Below are 20529 nucleotides of genomic sequence, written 5' to 3' on the forward strand. Positions count from 1 at the left end.
CCACATTTATTTATATTTGTTGTATTTGCACGTGTCTTTATGAAAAACATACCATTCTATGAAAAATATACCATTCTTCTCAGCATATTCAGTGCCATCCTTCATGAAAATTTGGAAGAACTTAGCATCTCTTGATGTTCAGGAACAACATAGTCTTTGTTTTTGTCTTAAAAGTGCTCAGATTGATAGTAAACCTGAAAAAATGGATAAATAACAATTTTTAGCAGAAAACCTGAAAAAAACATATTCAATGTCATGCATATTATATTAGAAATTATAAATAATATATGATATATGCATAGTGCATACCACTACGATGAACCGACACTTCAGCTTGGGTCATGTTCGATACTTTAGGATACTTTAACGATACTTATCAATGAAGTATCTAATTTATAAAGTCGTAGTACACTACAATAAAATCTTTGAATAATGATCAATTTTAGTGACAAAAAATAATTAGTTACTATATAGTGACCAAATTGAGAAGTAAAATAGTTCCAAAAAATTATAATTGGTCTCTAAATTGATAATTAAAATAATTTCAATTATGTATTAGTTTTTAAATTGATCACTAACATTAGCTACCAGGTTTTGACTATTAAAATAATTGGTCTCTAATTAGGAAATTTGGATTCACACATTAACAATCATATATTTATTATGTTTGTAAGAATTATTGTACATTTTTCAATATTCATATATCACAAATTTATCACGTATCGTATCCTATTATTTTAAAAATAAATGTATCGATATATCGGATATGTATCGTATCCGATACACGTTTCATATATGTATATCATAGATACCATGATATCTATTTTCACCCATTTAATATGGAAATAAAAGTCTATCCAAAGATAACAAATATCCATTTAAAAAAATCAATTAAACACCTATTATTGATTTTGTCCATAATTAGATATTTTTGCTACTCTTAAATAAAAAATGAATATTACAATTCTCTACTATGTTAACCCTATAATTCAAATGAATGGATCAGTAAATAAAAAACATAATTTTAATAATTGTGTGAGGTTCATCTTTATCGATCATTGTCTATGAAATATAACCGTACACCACTGGGCTCAAAATTATATCTTTGTCCATCTTTTTATGGAAACTAGCTAGCTAGAGCATGAATACGATAGACAAACCCTAGGAAGTTTTCCTTTTTTCTTTTTTGTTTCTTCTTCTTTCTTGAACTCAATCTCTATAGTTTTAAATTATGTCATGGATTTTATAGATTAAGGACAGTTGATTTATAATTTTTTCATATTAATTTTACAAAATATTATTTTTAACAAGTACATAAACTAATTTTATTTATAAAAATGATTTTATTTTTCTATTCTTGGAATATTTATGAAAAAAAAATTTAAAATACATTATAAATCTTATTTTCATGATATATATATATATATATATATATATATATATATATATATATATAATTACATCAACTCAGACATTAATTCAAATTGACTTGTTTAATTATTAATGTATCACATATTAATCATGCAATTAATAATCTTATTACTAATGTTTAAATAACTCTATTACGTCAACTTTTATGTTATCATTATCACACAAACTAAAGACAGAACAAGGTCATGGTCCCAAATTTTAATTTGTATTTATTATTATATCATATGCTTCCATCACAACAATTGAATTCAGCAACCTTTTGGATAACATAAGTTTGAATATCATTTTATAAAGCTTATAGACATATTTTCTGCTGATTTTTTGGTATTGTTTTTTTATCAATATTAATTATTTTAAAAAAGTTTTTAATATGTTTTAAAACATTAAAATCACTGTATACTAAATTATTTTAAAAATATAATTAAAAACAACTTAAAAAATGCAATAGAGAGTCTAAATTCTTTATAAATACAGAGCCTACAGATCAATACAAAATCATTTTATTCTTCTAAGCCAGAGGTTAACAATTCTAAATATGCTCTTTCAATATTGAAAATTTTATGAGATGGTGTCTTTTTTTAAAAAAAAAAAGGTAATACAATGATAGTTTTAAAAGATATATACAAATTAATAAGTTTTGCTTTGAAGACTATTCGAAGAAGTAATGCTTGGAAACATAAATTTTATTTTTTAAAGAATTAATACTATTTTTTTTTAAGAAAAAAAATCAAATTATAGGCACACCTTTCATTAAATGTTAAAACCAAGAATTTTATGTAAGGATTTAATTGGGTTGATCCAATCATTAAATTATAACTTCATTTTATCATAGTTACTATATCAAATTTTGTTAAGATTGAGAAACACAAATAGAGGATCAAATCATTATATTTTAACATATTCGCACAAATGTATCTTATATAGATATTGATTTTGATTGATATAAAGAAGTATTAAATAATTTATATAAAAATATAATTTTTGTATACATAATTTATGTGCAAGGAATTTTCACTTTAACAATAAGTTTTGAAAAATAAAATAAGATTCAATGGAAAAATATTGAATAAATATAGTATTTGGCAAAAGTTATATTTTAATTTATCTCATGTTGCTTGTGAAATCATGTAAAATGAATTAAAAGACTCAAGAATGGTTGACAATTATGCAAAAACTGATTTCAATTTGGCCATGACCTTAATACAAAGTTTTGAATTAAAAAAAGAAAAATGAACATATAAAATACATGAACATTATCAACTGGAAAAAGAAAATGAATCAACTCCAAAAATAACTTTAAAAAGATTACTCTACTTTTTGCTCGTTATTTCCTTTCAATTTAATGCTGAAATATAAATTACTTCCTACAGATGTAAACACCGAGGTGATTTTAAAAAACATTGATTCAAACAAACATAACCATTAGTTACTAAACCTTACAAAAGTTGATTAGGCAAGAGAATTTCACATAATCAAGAATAGAAAGGCCAAATAAGAATGTGAAACATATATGAGGTGTTTGCAGAAGCAGAAGCAGAAGTTACTTATTTAGCAATGCAAAGAAATCAGAAGAAAAGCTCATTCAGAAAGCAATGATGTGTATACAAGGATATTGTCTTCTGATGAATTGTTTTTATAAATAAGATGAACAGCTCCAAAAGAATGGAAGATATGTTGAAAGTATTACAAAAAAATAGACAACCTTAAATAATTTGATTCTACTTTGATTTCTTCTGTTATGGTCCACATTAACTGCACATAACTTAACATGATTTCTTGTGTATGGACCATTTAACTGCACATAACTTAAACAAGCAAGAACAAAAATCAAAATGTGTAAACCAAAGAATTGGAAGACAATGACCACACAACATTCCCACCAGGCTTATGTTGTTGGTTGACACAGGTGTTTGACAAAGTTGTTGTGTACTCCTTTGTTTCCCTAGCAGTTGATTCCACACTGTTCAACATCGGGACCAGTGACTTTGGTGGTAAAGGGGTCGATTCGGACCCACAAAAGAGAGAAAATGGATGCAAGAAGAATGGACCAGACCACCACAATGGTTGGTGTTCTGTTCTGGCGTCCCATGAGACCTTTGAGGAAAGGGTAGAGATGGATGATCACCCAGAATGCAAAGAAGAGCTTACCAAAGAGGGGACCCCATGATTGGTACCCACTGTTGATGGCATAGGAGATACCTGCAACAACTCCAACCAGGTTTATGATGAGAAGTGTTGTGGGAGGGATGAGAAGGGTTGTCCATTTGAACATGTACAGTTCTGCAAAGTCTCCATCTTCATCTGATGCCTTTGAGGTAACAGTGAAGTTGGTGTCAATTCCAGCAAGCACTTTGAGCAAACCTTGGAACACGGCAAAAAGATGGGCCGAAACACCACCGATAACCCAAAACTGTTCGTTTCTCCACCACTCGTCGATTCCAACACCGCTCCACCTCATCTCAAGTATACCGGTTGCGAAGATGGAAAGAAAGAGAGAGATAAACCATATACTTGCAATGTTACTAATCTGCAAAACAAAATAAAAGGTAGTTTTGTGTTACACAAGATTACATTTTGAGATGTTATGTTTGTGTAAGAGATACCACAACAATTTAGTCACAGTTAACCAAAAGAATTCTTAGCCAACAAAACATGTGTATGAATGAATCATCTTGAACATGGATCATAACTCATTTGTTTGACCATCCCAAATTGATGACTGAGCTTACTATATCCTATATTGAAATTCTCCTAGTAGTGATGACAAATGATTGATGGACTTTAGAATGTCAGCATAGCTGAGATGTTAAAGTTTATAATGATGTCTAACATGAACTTATTTGGACATTCTGGTAGTAAAGTTTATCTTACTTTTAGTAATATATCCTACCCATAAGTCATAACCAAACCAAGGCAATGAGGGAATTTAATCATTGAGAACAGCATCCAAATTAAGGCTACAAGGAATATGCTATATAGTATATACTGAACTCTTAATGAAGAAATCACAAACCTGTGGAATAATGAACTTGTTAGTGAGGAGACAGACAGCAGGTAAGGTACAATACATGAGAAGGGGAATGGAAGTGACTGGATAGATTGTGGTGTTCACATATGCGAACCGCTCGAGCCACTTTAGCCTTCCACTGTATCCGTACCAGATGGGACAATGCCGACTCAGAAGAATTTCCACCGAACCTAAAGCCCAACGAAGCACTTGGTTCAGACGATCGGAAAGATTGATCGGAGCAGAACCTTTAAACGCCGGGAGCTTGGGCATGCAGTATATAGACCTCCAACCGCGAGCATGCATCTTGAATCCGGTAAGAATATCTTCTGTGACAGAACCATAGATCCATCCTATCTGTGGAACAGAAAACAAAACAGAGATTACCAAAAAACACAGCCATATACTGATTCATACTTTTTTTCCTGAATGCTGTTAATCCGCTAACAATAAAATGATGATATGAGAGTTGGGAATAAGAAACATAAAAGAGCCTTAAACATAAGGTAACTCGTACCTCACTTCCCCAATCTGTTTTGTCCTCATAACCACAACTGATAACATGAATTGCCTCCTTAAGAAGTGTTTCTGGAGTTGCAGACTGAGGAACGCCACCATTTTCCATGAGTGTAGAGGCAACAAAGACTGCAGACTGACCAAACCTTTTCTCAAGGCTCATTTGTGACATAAGTAGTGATTTCTCATCGTCAAATCCAGCACCTAAATGTAAAGGTTGTATAAGAAAATGGTTATTAAGTTAAGTTGAAGTTCTCACAGAATCTTGATAGCTAGCTACCACACACTTTACTTTAGAAATGGAATGGAGATAGATATACAAATCTTCATACCTTCCACCCCTTCTTCTATATCGTCAAGACTGAAGATGGGCACAGTTGGATCAGCAGTCTTGCCAGACTTTTTCTTGTCTGATCCTTTCTTGCTAGATTTTGAGCTCTTTTTCCGGTTACCACCGCAGAGTGAAGAAAGTAACCCAGCCTTTTTATGCTTAGGTTTAATAGGGGGCTCATAACCATATAATGCTGTTCTATTGAACACACACCCAGTACCCACATAAACAGGGCCTTGAATGCCATCCAAACCTCTCAAATTTATCTGTTCAGAAAGAGACAAGTTGTGGAGATAAGTATCACAAAGAAGGTAATGTCAATATACGTGAAGTAACAAAGGAACATCCTTGCAAAAAGAAGATCATTATGTTGATGAGTTCGGTGCAAGATACTTACATCAAAGAAAACAGTATTGCGATTGGCATATCTATCGTTCTTATCAATACCATCAAACCTCTGTGGAAACTGGACATAGCAAACATTTTTCCCAAGGTTCGGATCCATCATAAAGCACATAGCTTCCCTCAACGCTTTACTATTGTTGATGTAATGATCACAATCAAGATTCAATAAGAAAGGTCCATTAGTAAGGACTGCAGAGACTCGAACCTGAAACAGTTATATGAAAACCAACTGTAGTTAGACAAAGACATGGATGAAGATAAGTAATTTTCAAATTTTCTAGTTACTCACAAGTGCATTCATGGCACCGGCCTTCTTGTGATGTTGGAACCCCGGACGTTTTTCACGAGAAACATAGACCAAACGTGGAAGTTCATTACCCTCGGTGTCAAGCCCTCCACTTTGGCCCAAGAAAACCTGCAGGTAGAGATGAGAAAGTAGAAACATCAGATATGTTAATTTCATCCCACTAACATTTACTCTATCTATGAAGATGAAACTTTTGAGATAATTCCGAAGTAATGAATGAAAAATGAAAGGTTGTTGTTTGTAAAGACTCTTGACCCTAAGAATCCAACCAACCAATCAACCAAAAAAGTTAAATAAACAATTAAGCAAACAACCTGAATCATTCCTGGATGGTCTCTCGTGTTGTTTCCTGGCCATGGTGTACCATCTTGCATCACCCATCCTTCTTCAGGAATCTTTTGTGCCTTTGCAACAAGTCCATTGACACGGATTTTGAATTCTTCATATTCCCTCTGTGAAAAAGGAAAAGGAATTGATTTTAAAAAGTGCCAGTAAGAAATATGAGTAGGTACATGCATAACCAGACTGCAGGATAGTCCATTTGTAGGTCAATCTCTCACCTTCATTGCCCTTCTATCTTTGACAAATGATGGTTGAACCTTATCTTTCAAATAGTCAATCTTCAGTGCAAAATACCACTCAGGTGCCCGGGGCTCAATGTTATATTTCTTGCAGAAAGGAACCCATTTCCTTGCAAATTCTGATGTCTCAGCCAGTGCTTCAAATGTCAACATAGCAGCACCATCATCAGAGACATAACAGGACACCTTATCCACTGGGTAGTCAACAGCAAGAATAGATAGTACAGTGTTGGCAGTCACAAGTGGAGGCTCTTTTAATGGATCAACAGTACTGACAAAAATGTCAACAGCTGCTAACTGCGATGGTTCCCCTTCTCGATCATATCTGCAACTCACATGGTGCTTGTATTAAGAGAATATCATAATGAGAAGGAAAAAAAATGAAAGATTCTCACACACAAGGAGAGAGTTCTGATCATCTAGAGAGGCCCTACCTTAGTGCAAGTCTGTCGAGATATGTTTCACGGTTCACAGGGAGCCATTTGGGGAACTGATCCAATATCCAAGATATGGCGAACCAAATCTCACATATAACTGATATCAACCACAATGCATATGCATTGGGAACAGGATTTGTTATTCGATAATGCAGAAAAATGCATAGAATAACCAGCCGCAGAGCAATGACCATTCGGTATGGATTGATCCTAGATGATGGAATAGAAACCTTCCTGGAGAGAGGTTGCCGAGCCTCATCATTCCTGCATAATAAAAACAAATTATTTAGTCCTGTTTCACACAGAATCTGAAGACAAGGGACAAGCATTATGGATGAATTTGGTTATTTAACACGATCGTTACAACAGGGAGTACAAATTCTAAAAGTATCAAACTTTAACTGCCAAAAGGCAGAATAACAGTGATTAAGGAAAAAGCTTCTTTATACCAACAGACAGAGCCAAGAGCAAAGATAAACACAATAGAAATGAAGCAGCATATATTCTCGTAATTAAATGAAGAACTTACAACAAGGAATCATCCACAAGCACATCAGTACTAGCATCAATATCTCCAGCTCCTCTTTCAGATGTAGCTTGGCCCGTGCTCATTGGAGCAGCATTCTTATCTTGCTTCATTTTCCAGCCATCAACTCTTTCTTTCCATGCCACATTGCCCAATCCAGGATCTCCAACTCTAATATTTGCTGAACCAATATAATAACCAAACGCATAAAATCAGAAAGCTAAGAAAAAAACGAAATATATAACAATGACACTATTTGATATTGTGAATAGTTCAAGGAGGAGGATGCGAGGAAATACGTGATTGATTCATGTCAGACGAATATTGAAGATTGTGGACACGCTTCCCACGGCCACCAGGAGATGCCATCGATAGCCTCTCAGGTGAGGCTGCAGATAATTCTCCAGAAACCTGAAATGGAAGAAGACATACCAAAGAAAATTGAATTTCAAACTCCATTAAGAGATGCTTGCTAAGAGAGTAACGATGGATAAAGTGGAGATTTTTAATGGTTGGGTGTGGGAGTAGAGAAAAACATCATAGAGGAACCTAGTTGAACTACCTCCTGTCCACCGGAGAGCATAGGAATGTGATTGTGCGAAACTTCCTTATCATAATTTGGAGCACCAACCTCCTCTCCTCTACCATATGCCATTTGCCAGCCCAACATGCGCTCTGCAATCTTCTGTTTCTGGTTCTGATTTTCTGAATTGTAATTGAAGTCACTTGCACCATCATCAGCGCTTCCATCCTCTTCCCGGTCTCCAAGAATAGCAGGACTACCTAGAATCATTTAAGTAAACAGGGAAACTACTAATTAATTTGGAAAGGTAGAGGTCCTTCATATATGGACTGGGGATTGCAAATAAAAACAGAAAACTTTATGTCATGAAATATTACATTGTGTGGAAGAATAATGTTATCTTCCAATAGGTGGAAATGGAAACAAAACAATGTTGTGTTTTTGGGGCAATGGTAAGGAAAGCAAATTTCTTGAGCATAAATCTGATTATTTTATGATTTTGTATTGCAGTTTGCTCTATGAATATCAGCAAACCTTGGGTAAGTTAATCACTAAGAATCCGGGTCTCCTTGATTAAGGAATTACAGTCATAAAGATCAAGCATATAACTTAAGTGGCTGCTGTGTTCTCCTAATTCTAGATTAAGCAGTTGGAATGAGTCATCAAGTACAGCTGAATTCTTCTATGAACTGTTTATATACTCAGCATATTTGGGATGAAAAAAAGGTAAGAGCCAAACTATGAATTGTAGGGGCACAGCACTGTATTCTGCAACTACCTATACTATCCTCTGTATACTCCAAGGGTGAAGGACTTCAGTAGTCTAAAGCTTGTCATGGCTATAGAAGCTTGAGTAATATAGTTCATTGAGAAAAAATCTCTTCAAACAAAAGGTAGCCATAAAAAATAAAAAGCTATTCATAGCATCATATAAACTTCCTCAAGCATATAAAAATCTTCCCTTCACTTTTTTCTTCAAAACCTTGAACTATATACTTATAAAATATTGACAAACAACGATTTTATCCTCACTTACCTTTGTGCCTCTTGTACCTGGTCTTGCACTGAGGGCAAGACTGATTTCCATCCTTTCTTTCATACTCATAGCAAGGCCTGCAGACGGGGAAAGCACAAACATCGCAAGCAATGAACGGATTTCCATCTACATTGTTCCCAATATTATCACCACAGATCTGGCAGACTTGGCCACCCAATGCAGTCATTGGCTTTGCCTGCTCATCGGAAATGGTACCAAAATGCATCATTGAACATCATCAATTAACAATAATGGCACCCCAAACAACAGCTTCTCACACCAATTTAAGCAAAAATCAAACAGAAAAATCATATAACATTTAACTCACCCCAGCTTCTCCCTCTGACTCCATCATAGATTTGTACTAAGCTCTATCCAGATGCCAATGATAACGGATCAAAGAACAGTTCAAGCTCAACAAGATACACACATCACTTAAAAAGCCTTGTGCAACTTCTAATTCCTCAGAAGATCAGTTGAAAGATTCCTCTCTTCTATTCCAATCCCAGTTCCACTTCAGAAGCAGCTCCCTTCACTTGATGTAGAAATTGAAGCTCGGATCTGTATATGACCTATGCACAATACCATGAATCAGATCACTTGGTTCAACAAGCACCATCAACAGTTTGCAACACGGAAAAAATGGTTAGATCTCTAAGACTCCAATAATTTGCAGAGATAAAAAATAGATGAAGTGAAATGATACGAGGGTCAAACTTATGTGTGACTGAGGCAACAATACACTTCAACTCCCCAAAGGAAACAACAGAAATGTCATTTCCCTATGCCGCCAAATCTACTTCAAAAAACAAACCAGCATTTTCGAATATTGCATCAAATACTCACCTCAAAAGAGCAATCTTTGTCTCCGAAGTAGATGGATCACTCAGTTTGTGACAACCCCAGATGAAATTCCGGAGCAATGAAGCCAGAAACTAGATCACAAACCCCCCACTTGAAAGCTCACAGAGTGAGAGGAAGATACAGAATCAGGAGCACCCCAATTCAGCAACTCCCATGAAGGTATGAGACAACACTCCGCGGGATTCCGAACTGAATAAAAGAGACCCAGATCGAAAATTGACCGACAGAGAGAGAGAGAGAGTAAGTATTGAAAAATGCTTCTCTCTCTTTCTCAGTCTATTCTCAAAGTTTTAAGCTTTCTTTTTTCTATTTGCACTGCATGTGCATAGCTGTAAATATATATAAAAATGTTCAAATGGCTTAGGCATGACGAAAGGGACAATGTAACTACGAACTTGACTATTATGCCGACACCGACACCTTCATACACATATGTTTGTGTCTCTCTCTCTCCGTTTGTGTCTGAGAGAGAAAAAAATTGAAGCTTCAAACCTAACGGATCTGCATCATACACACTCAATCATTTACTCTTCACCAACCCAATATTTCTTTTCTACATTAATTGAAGAATATGATATAGCATGACAAAAATAATTATACAATGCTCCAAAGAAATAGCAATTATTGTATATATTATATCAAGAAATGCTAATAAACTTCAATAACTTTTTCATTATTAATAACTATGAGTTTCAATTCTTATTCAGTAAATTTTACTAATAATTTATTGTAAACATTTCTAATAGTTCTTCTATTTATTGTGTAGTATAATTATTGAATGTTTTTCTTTTCTCAAGAGTTTTAATATATTTAATGTTTTTACAAAAAAAAAAATCACATAAAAGAGTACTATAACATAACATTGTTCCTCCTTACACAATAATATAGAATATTAATATTTATTTGAGAGAGTCTTATAAGTTTGGAGTGCCAAGTAGACAACAGCTGGAGATTGGAACAGTGGCAACTCAATAACTAACTCTAAGGTTGTTAGATATTTTGGGAATACATTCTTGTCAACAATGTTATGGATGAAGAAATGGGTTTTTGAGGGTTTTTTTTTTTTCCTATGTTGATCATGTTTATTTCTATTCATTACATAACTCTAATTTTCACTTTCACTCCAACATAAAACAGTTTTGTTAATATATTCTTAGATGAATTATGTTAATTTAAGACCTCCTCTAATTTTAGATTGGAAAGTTGACGCTCAATCTTTTAGGTCTTTAATGAAATAATTATTACACTCCTCTTCTCTTTTTTTTGGAAGATATCTACTTCAATTATGTTTTTTTTTATATAGAAAAGAATGTAGTTCACTCTTATATTTATAATAAAAACTATCTATTCTCATTTTATTTAAAAGTTGTATGGACTAAATATTAGATAAAAAATTATAAATAATTTTACAATATGATTATTTTGTATTAACAATGTTACAGTATCTGAAGAAAAAATATATATTCTCACTTGATTATAAATTGTCTTATAAAACTTTTAAAAAATATATTATTTTAATACAAAGTAAATAAATGTTTATAAAGTATATAGTTAAACTTATTGAGTTATTATATATAAATTATAAGTATAAACATGTTATAAAAAATATATGTATAAATATAAATGAAATAAGAAATATAAGTGTTATTTTATTAGTGACATAAGAAATATAAATGTCAATTTTCAAACTAAAATAATTATGAGTGTCGTTTTAAAAAAAAATATCTTAAAAGAGAGGTTTACAAGGTAAGTGACGTGAGTAAGATGTTATTGTTTATTTTATTTAGAATTTAAGGGAGAAGTCTATTTTAAAACCAGAGAACGGTTTACATGTCGCAATTTAAGAGGAAATAGGAGCAATTTTCCTATATTTTTTAATTGATTTTTTTATTGTTAGTTAAATTTATTAAAATCATAGTATTTTTCCAAAATGAGTCAAAAATTAAAATAGAAAGTGTGGAAGCCGAAAGGTGTAAAAAAAAAAGGTTTACTCCATAAAGAAAAATGGTATTGCGAAAATCTATTGGTATAGATTAATATTATAAGCATGTTTTACTAGATATAATCCTACTTTCCAAATAAAATTTGGTGCAATTACTTATCCAAAACTAAAACTCGATAAAATTGATGAAATTGAAACAATTTCATGTTAGTCGTCTAATGTCTTTTGTAGTGATATTGCCAAAATAAGACACTGATTAAAAAATTAACAAACAATTTTTTTATTTAAAAATAGGATTTAACTACACACTACCTTTTTTGTTTTGACGGATTTAAACGACTAATTTTATTTTCATATCAAATATGATTCTTCTAAATTAATAAAAGTAAATAATTCTAAATGTTAATAAAAATTTAACTACATATAATATTAACAGTTTTTCTATTAATAATCGAAATTTAGAGGTAAATTATTAGAAGTTAGATCTGTACATTAAAAAGAACATCATATTTTAAAAAGAGAAAATACAATAATTTCTATTGGCTAAAAATGTGAGATTAATCAATAATATAGTTATTGTGAAAAAAAAAAATCTCCAATGTAATTATAAACAGGAATGACAACTAAATCCATTTGATTTTAACGAATCCCCTCTACAAAAAATCTCTGCATTAACTTGATATGTATGAAAAAAATACTTCTTTAAAATTATCTCACGATTCTTAATAACCATTAAAGAAATATGGTTTATTCTTATATCAGAACTATCAAATTAATTATGACAGTGATAGAACTGTACAAAAACTAGTTACTAATAGCGAAAGCTGAGGTAGCTAACAAAAAATATAAGATTGTGTCAAGAAATATTGAAGATGCTCGCATATCTTTATCACAATCTCACCAATTAATTTTTTTCAATAAAAAAGTCACAACCCACCACTTATATTTTCTAACAAACAATAATGTGCTTCTTATTTAAATAATAAAGTGGCAGAAATTAGTTAATTTCTAGAAAAATATTGTACAACTACGGTAGGTAATAGAAATAAATAGTTATTTCCTACTATTCTTGCTTTTAGTCCATTTAGCTTCATTTATAGTTATCAAAACTTTATTTTAATTTTGATTTCTATTTCATAGATTTTATGGATCGTACAATAAAAAAAATACTATCTTTTTAAGAGTCCTTACAAAATTAAGGCATATACAATCATTAATAAAATCATAGGAAAAAAAAAAAAAACTAACTATATACCCCTTCTCTTTTCCATGTCGATATGCCTTTTAACAATACACAGGCTAAATACAAGAAAAAATCCAAATGCATTTTCATTTAAAGTGGATCCCAAAAAGTTGCAATGGCCAAGAAGATTGCAAAATGACATTTTTGAATGAACATGTTTAGAGATTGGTTATGTAACTACTGAACCTGACCCTCGCTGCATTGCCTCTTGAAGTTCAAGGCCTCATCTGCCAGAAACTCACTATAGAAACGATTTGTATTAGCCAATAAATGTGGGAACAGGAAATGAAGTGTTAACCTAATGGAAAAAGTCAAGCAAATGATACAAAGCACTCACCAAATACGCTCAGCCATCTGTAATGGTTCCCATCTCGGACTCCATGGATAATCAGAGATAAGCCGTGACTTCAAAGGTGCCATTTGTGAATTAAAATGCTGCAATAAAGCAAATAAAGAAATCACTTGTATCGTGCATCATGATTACGTCAGAAACATACAAGTTTGTTCTACTATCCTGATTTGAAGACCCTCCTAACAAAATAATTTGGGAGGAGATGAATAAAATACAATTAAATTCAAAGAACTTTTTATGTTAACCATTTAAAGTACAATACTATGCTTCTTTGAAGAAAACGAGCATGTTAGTTTCCAGCACATTATCCATACTTTCGAAACAGATTATAGAACTTGTCCTTTATGTCTCCAACAAAAGATATACAAGAAACTATACCATACATTTAGATCACCGGATTTCTGTACATTAAAATACGTAACTGAAAGAATTCAGTGTTATTTGACATTTTGAAAAAGCACTAGGATTGGTCTCCTGGTGGGGGGTTTGGGTAGGATGCATGAAGACTTAGGTTCAATACTCATTGTCACGAGACCAAAACAAAATTTGACATTTTGCAGCAACTCAAAATGGATGTATAAGTATAAGCAGTTTGATTAGCTGTCATATTCAATCTTAAATTCTCAAGAAAAAACATGTAGGAAAGTGGAAACAGATAAAACCTGTGAACTTTGAAGCATAACAGCCGGCTGTTGCTTTGGAAATTGAGTTGGAATCATGAAGTGTACCTAGGCAAACAAAAGCATCAGAATTTTGGTCAAGTGCAATATCAATTATAAATGTAAAAAAAAAAAAGTTCATACAAGATATAACCATCAGCCTCTGAACAAAAAACAACTGAAGACTTCAAGTATTCAATGTTATAACTATATGGCAGCACACTCCGAAGTAAGTGATACCTGGAAATTGGTTACTCTTCCCCTATGCAAATTCGCTATAAGGTGGTGTTGGCTATAAATGCTTAAAGTTGGCCCTAAAAATGGCATTCATCCTTTCAGGAGTTTGTATGATCTAGACTAAACTGACCAGTTTCTCTCCAGTGGTTTTGGCTTCAGTAAGATTCCTTTTCTCCATGACCCCATTTCACAACTGGTCCCTATTTTAGCTTGATATGAAAAATTATTTCTAGCATTAAGATATTGATGAAGAAGTTTATATGGAGCTACCAGTTGGTTTTATTGCTAAGGGGAAGTCCTTTATTATGGTATGTGATGTGAGCATGAAAAAAAATGACAGAAAAAGAAAGTACAAATAAGACTTTTGAAGGGACTGGAAGGATGACAAGAAGGAAGCAAGAATCATTAACAACGTGTAAATTTTAGAAAGTGTGATGGCAAATATTTTAGTAGTTTCTATAAGGTTCTAGAAGTTTCTAGAAAATTCTTGGAAGGTAGAATGAAGTGGAAAGGTACACGAACCCACATAACACATAACCACCTCAGTAATGAAGAAATTATGCATGTTCCTAAACCTAATCACTTCATTAATGAGGCCAAGCAATTGCATTGGTTTGTTTTTTTTTTTTCTAATACTTCTTTCGATTGTTCTTTAAAGGGATCCCTACTATGTATTCTACACACTTGAATTTGAATGAGAATTAGAAAGTTTTGAGAAGTGTGATTTTTTACTTCTTTCTTAGAGTGTTCTTATCTTGAGCGCCTAATATCTAGAGTGGCGATCCCCCATGGCTTTCTTAGAGTGTTCTTATCTTGGGTGGGTAATATCTCAAGTGATGGTCCTCCTGCCATTGTCTATCCCTTGGTCGAGAGTGGCGCGTAGACTTCTCAAAGAGTTCTTTTCTTGAGTGTGCAATATTTCAAGTATCAATCCTCCTTCCCTTACTTATCTCAAAGATGAATGGCGCAGTGGATTAGATTCATAGTTCAAGATTTTGTAGCTTCCAAGAGAAGCATTCTTGTTTATTAGATAGAATTTTGTAGATTGATATAGTTAGTCCACAATCAAAAGAAAACCCCATCAAGGGCTTCCATCAACATGTTGGCTTTACGGTACCTTCATTGATTTGAACAGACACTACAGCCTTAGTTTAGTCATTTCCAGACTGTTGTGTATCAATTTGGGATGGTTTGCAATAATAACAACCAGTCTGCCTTGTATCACCATTCATCTCAGGGAGGCATTTACCTCATAATTTATGTGGACAATATTGTCATCACAGTAAGCTCCAATGTTTACTTGGTATCGAAGTCCCTCAATCCTTCCTAGGATGGGTAGGAGATTCATGGATCCTAAAGACAAACTACTACACCATCAAGGAGTCATTACTGAATCCTTGGAGATAGAAGGGGTTGGTTTGAAAGCAAAACTACTTAACAGTTACTCATCCAAATATTGCCTTTGCCTTTAGTGTAATGATTTATTTTTTGAACTGTCCATACCAAGGGCCATGGGAAGTTGGGATGAAAAAATTTAGACATTGAAATATAAAAATGTTTTTCCAGCAAAGGTCTAATTTATGAAGATAGAGGACATGCACAGATATACTCAGATGCTAACTAGGCAGGCTTACCTGACGATAGGCCATCCACCTCTGGATATTGTGTTGATTACAGGAAACTTGTTATTTTGGAAAAGTAAGAAATAAAATGCTGTTGCAAGATCTAGTGTTGAGGCAATACTTAACATTTTGGAAATAAGAGAAAATATCATCTTGCTAATTGATGATCATAAATCCACGACTGGCAGGATTTTTTCCAGTTTCCTAGCCAACAGATGGTACCAAGATTGTCATAGCAGTGAAAAAAATAGGGAAATGGGTAATTCTAAAACAGGGGCATCAAAATTCACTTGGTCTAAAACTCAAGGAATGTGTACACATTTTAATCAACTTTCTCTTTTGGCCAGCCATGAGACTTCCATCAAATTAAAATGAAAGACACTGACAATGGATTTCTGCCCTAACCTAGTCACATGTTACAGATGTCTTTAACCGACAGAAGTGTCACATGAGTTATGCAATAAACTTCATGCGGAAAACCTTTTTTTGATTTTTCAAAAGTAAGCTTCTGTCAAATGAATACAACATGTAATGAGTGTCATATATTACCAGGAATGTGAAAACACCAGATGTACAAAGAAAAGTTGCCTTCCTGCAAAAAATCTAGAAACAGAAATCAGAAGTCAGCAATAAATATAAAAAGAAAGCAGCCGTAGCAATTTGAGAGAGAGTGTCAAGGGCAGATACAGGATCAGCTTCAATTGGCCTTCCAAATGGACTGGCTAAGGCTTCAATAAACTGCCTTCTAACTTCAATTAGTGAAACAGCCTCTAAGACCTAAGTTCAAAGCATGTTTAAATATTTATATCAGTTTTAACATAAATGGGGGTGTTCATTAAGCTCTTATAATAAAAAAAGACACAGTAAAGATAATGTCAGCTAACCTGTTTCCCAAGATATTCTTCCAGATTTGGAAGATATTCTGCCAAACACCTTTGCCAAAATAGAACAATTAAAAGCAATAACATAATAAAAAAAATCTCAATCTTGTATATGCATTGGTACGGGACACATACAATAATAAAAAAAATTGAAATGCTTACATTCCATCCACCCAAGAAGGTAGCTTGACATCATCAATGGAAAAAAGGGCTTTCAGCTCAGGAGAAGATACCAACTTCAGACGAGGAGCTGAAGGTACTGACGTATATTTTCTTCCAACAGGATATACAACCTAAATTTAATATATCATAAGTTGTTTGTTCGAAAGCAAATGAAATTTTGAAAAGAATATTTAAAGAGAGAAACAAAAGCAACCTGTAAGTATATCTTCTGGGAATATCTCCAGGGACAGCAAGACACCATCTTGTTTATGTTCATGTCCAGTAGGGGCACAGCAAATTTAACCTCCTCTAACTATACTAAAATGTAAAGTCACAGAAGTAAAGAATGGCCAAATGCTAAGTTAACTTGGTCCATAGATCATAGAAATATCAGCACAGTTTTTTTCTAAAGGAATACCTTGTCAGCATTAGAGCCCGTATACATTTCTATTCCCTGCACAAAAACAATTGCAATCAAGTAAAAGGTCAACTTTCCCCATAAAAAAAATATATAATCCCTTATTTTTTCATAGATATCCTGTCCAGCTTTTGGGGTAGGGGTGAAGCAACATTTAACCTAAAAACAGGCACTAAACATGAAACAAATGAAATTTCACCAGGGAAACTCAAATTTTTTAACACTGGCAAACGAAGAAATAAAAATAAAATAAAATTACCTCCCTGGACAAGATAGTGCTGATTTCGAATTTCAAGCGTTCATCATCGACCTCTTCAACGCGCTTCCTCTGGTACAGCACATACTGATCCCTGTTAAATCAACAGAACCAATCTTTGTAGTTCTGTTGTAGAAGAACTACGATAAAAAAAAAGAAGAAGAAGAAAAAAGACCTCAAGAACTGAATGAGGGTTAAGAGACGCGAGGGGTCTTTGTAGTTCCAATCTGACAAACAGTTGTTATTTGATTCGGGGGAAGGGAGCATGTGAAAGGGGTGAAAATGATCGTCCTCGGGGCCGAAGATAACATCGGGAGCAGCATTGGGAGATTCGGCGTCAAATATAACATCCCCTGAGAGAAAAAAAGAAAGAAAAGAAACCCTAGGCAAAGGTTTGGTTCCATTGCGAATTGAAATGAAATTGAAAAAGATTGAAGGAAGAAATACATCTGATGTAATCCAGGCAGTAAGGGATGAGAAGGGAGAAACGATCGAAGGGGCCGGAGTTGTATTTGTCGGCGGACCACATTTGATCAACCTGAGAAAGAAAAGAAAAGAAAAGAAAAGAAAGGAAAATGTGAGAGAAAATGGAAAGAGAAAGAGAGAGAAGGAGAAAGAGAGTGCCTTGAGAGTAAGACGGAAGTGGGCGAGAAGGTGACTGAGCTGAGCGGCGATGAAGGAAGGAACGTTTTCGGGAGCTGTAGCCATGGCTGTGTTCTGCTTCTGCTTCTGTCACTGATCAAAAATAGTATTCACACAGTGGACATAAGGAAGGGGTTGAAAGAAAATCGCGAATTAGATGGAATCAGATTTTGTATTTCTTTTAATATTAGACTAAATCCAGATTATAAGTTGAATTGAGTTAATTGAACTTTTAATATATTTTTAATCTTTAAATTTTAAATTAAAATTTGTTTTTTATTTAAAAAAATAAAAATCTCTAACTCTAATAATAAATAAGTCATTCTATTCTATCAGGTTAATTATTCATTTTCTTTACACGATAATATTAATATAAAATTAATTCACATATCGTCTGATTTCGCTGAGTTCTATGATCTGGATAACATGCATTATATTTGTACTTTATTTTGTGAAAATTGATATTTTTTATTAAGGATTTTTAATATAGAATGGGATGAAATCGAATATCCTAGGATCTCAAATGTTATTTCATAGGAAGATTTAGTATGATCTAGGATTTTACTTCTCTTAGGGTGAAGTTATGTCCCTCAAAGGTTAAGTTTTCATATTTTTGTTGTTATTTTATTCATATTACGTTTATTTGTTTTCATGAATCTAAATTGTTTTGGTGATGTAAAAACAGACTATCATTTAAGGTTGCCCTGTATCGCCCCGCATAAGTGTGGGCCCACGGGCTAGCCTGTTTTTTTTTTTAAATTCTTATAATAAAACTTTCAATGTTCAAAAAAATTGAGAAACTTTAAGAAGTTCACAAAATTAAGCAAAGACTTTGGGGAGTTGAATAATATATTGGTAATTCAACATTTTCATCATATTCATATTCGTACTTTGCACATACATGATATATTCTTCAAATTTTAGCACATTAAAAAATACATAATATTTGTCTTTTTCAGTCATACAAGAATTTGGAACGTTAATGCAAGAGTCCACAAAGAAAATAACTAATATACAGAAGTGCAAGTTTTTTTACGCGAGTTGCAGGCTTCTGCAGGTCGGGCCACTATGGGCTTACAAGTTCATTATCTTGGCCCGTCCCGCGTTATTTTTGCAAGCATGCGGGTCGGCCTGACGGTCTAGGCCCATATTGTCACCCCTACTATCATTCGACTGGATGCATATTTTTACATGTTCTGGAAGAAGAATGTTGTTTATGGTGAGGAGATGGAATTGATTGATTCTTGTTTAAAAATGTTTAAATTTCAGTTTGATGTAAAATCGAGTGGCAGAATTGATTTAAGTGGTCCAGTGAAAAATATGGTTAAGTACTATAATTTGAAGAATGAAGTGTACTTGCATTTGAATTATGTTTCAAAGAATGTGTTCTTGTATAGGATATTTTCTTTAGAAGGTATATAGTTAGATTATACTACAGGTTTGGTATGTTCTTCTGGTACTACTGCAAATGTTTCTACAAATATTGTTGACTATCAAGATGATCTTTCATTCGTCAAGCATTTAAGTTATTATGATGTTGAAGGATCCTCAATGGTACTTGACTGTGTTTTTTGTATTCCTAAATTGTGATTTTGTCTTTGTGTTAGATTGTGAGTTTTGTAAGTTAACAAAGTTAATTTGAATTTTAGTACCTTAACTCGTCATTTGTTGGTATTGCACTGACCAAGACATAGAAGAATTACATGTTATGTAATGGGGATTCAGCATATTGGTCATGTATCGTCAGATGGTCTCGTAGAACTTGAGCTAAATGTTATCTCAATTGTGGATGGAAAAGATTCGTGAAGGATAATGGCTTAGTTTGTGGTAATTTCATAAAGATGGAGGTTGACAAAGACCATGAAAATATAATTAATGTTATGAAAGTTTAGAATATTTTAATTATTGTGTTCGTGAAAAACATATGTGGTTGTTTTGTAGGGAATATATTATTCTAATGTTTATTTGTATTTTGTTAGACTTATGGCAATTATTGTAGTACTTTTAGTATACCTTAGACAATATAGTATTTATCGATATGGATATTATATATTGCATATCTTGTTTAATTTACTATGAATTTTTCGTTCTAGATTTGTCTTCATTATTTTAAGTTGGTTTCGGTATTGTGTTACTTACATTTGTTTAAGG

At 33.0% G+C, this 20529-nt stretch overlaps 2 protein-coding genes across 3 annotated transcripts; both read right to left on the bottom strand.

Moving 5' to 3' along the window:
* Positions 1 to 2992: 2992 nt before the first annotated feature.
* LOC114164499 (cellulose synthase A catalytic subunit 3 [UDP-forming]) lies at positions 2993 to 10379 on the bottom strand. 2 transcript variants are annotated; one of them, XM_028049201.1, is made up of 15 exons: positions 9947 to 10379; positions 9429 to 9672; positions 9101 to 9296; positions 8104 to 8324; positions 7841 to 7952; positions 7545 to 7722; positions 7013 to 7279; positions 6558 to 6903; positions 6312 to 6449; positions 5980 to 6105; positions 5683 to 5895; positions 5287 to 5551; positions 4956 to 5158; positions 4445 to 4795; positions 3374 to 3958 (listed from the first exon to the last, which is right to left on the bottom strand). In XM_028049201.1, exons 2-15 carry the CDS (start codon positions 9453 to 9455, stop codon positions 3374 to 3376), a joined length of 3228 nt encoding a protein of 1075 aa, XP_027905002.1. In that variant the 5' UTR covers positions 9456 to 9672; positions 9947 to 10379. The 2 variants fall into 2 exon arrangements, with proteins under 2 accessions (XP_027905009.1, XP_027905002.1); XM_028049208.1 differs by lacking the exon at positions 9947 to 10379 and having other exon boundaries at positions 2993 to 3958; positions 9429 to 9455.
* A 2641-nt stretch (positions 10380 to 13020) lies between these two features.
* On the bottom strand, positions 13021 to 18542 carry LOC114163049 (BRISC and BRCA1-A complex member 2). The gene is made up of 13 exons (XM_028047104.1): positions 18361 to 18542; positions 18184 to 18274; positions 17912 to 18089; positions 17740 to 17830; positions 17481 to 17516; positions 17277 to 17375; positions 17063 to 17193; positions 16904 to 16952; positions 16707 to 16796; positions 16569 to 16622; positions 14164 to 14229; positions 13487 to 13584; positions 13021 to 13390 (listed from the first exon to the last, which is right to left on the bottom strand). Exons 1-13 carry the CDS (start codon positions 18442 to 18444, stop codon positions 13327 to 13329), a joined length of 1131 nt encoding a protein of 376 aa, XP_027902905.1. The 5' UTR covers positions 18445 to 18542; the 3' UTR covers positions 13021 to 13326.
* Between the last annotated feature and the right edge of the window lie 1987 nt (positions 18543 to 20529).

Source organism: Vigna unguiculata, chromosome 1 (genome assembly GCF_004118075.2).
Source record: "Vigna unguiculata cultivar IT97K-499-35 chromosome 1, ASM411807v1, whole genome shotgun sequence".
NCBI classification, from domain to species: domain Eukaryota; kingdom Viridiplantae; phylum Streptophyta; class Magnoliopsida; order Fabales; family Fabaceae; genus Vigna; species Vigna unguiculata.

What these genes read in the sequence shown, in the direction of transcription:
- LOC114164499 (XM_028049208.1), bottom strand. Translation starts at nt 9,455, where the DNA reads ATGATGGAGTCAGAGGGAGAAGCTGGG. An exon ending in AAGATAGAAGGGCAATGAAG is followed by an intron (nt 6,450 to 6,557) that starts GTGAGAGATTGA and finishes CCTTTTTCACAG; the next exon opens with AGGGAATATGAAGAATTCAA. An exon ending in TATAGAAGAAGGGGTGGAAG is followed by an intron (nt 5,159 to 5,286) that starts GTATGAAGATTT and finishes CTTTACATTTAG; the next exon opens with GTGCTGGATTTGACGATGAG.
- LOC114163049 (XM_028047104.1), bottom strand. Translation starts at nt 18,444, where the DNA reads ATGGCTACAGCTCCCGAAAACGTTCCTTCCTTCATCGCCGCTCAGCTC. An exon ending in CGGGCTCTAATGCTGACAAG is followed by an intron (nt 17,376 to 17,480) that starts GTATTCCTTTAG and finishes ATTTTAGTATAG; the next exon opens with TTAGAGGAGGTTAAATTTGC. An exon ending in AAGAATATCTTGGGAAACAG is followed by an intron (nt 16,797 to 16,903) that starts GTTAGCTGACAT and finishes CTTTGAACTTAG; the next exon opens with GTCTTAGAGGCTGTTTCACT.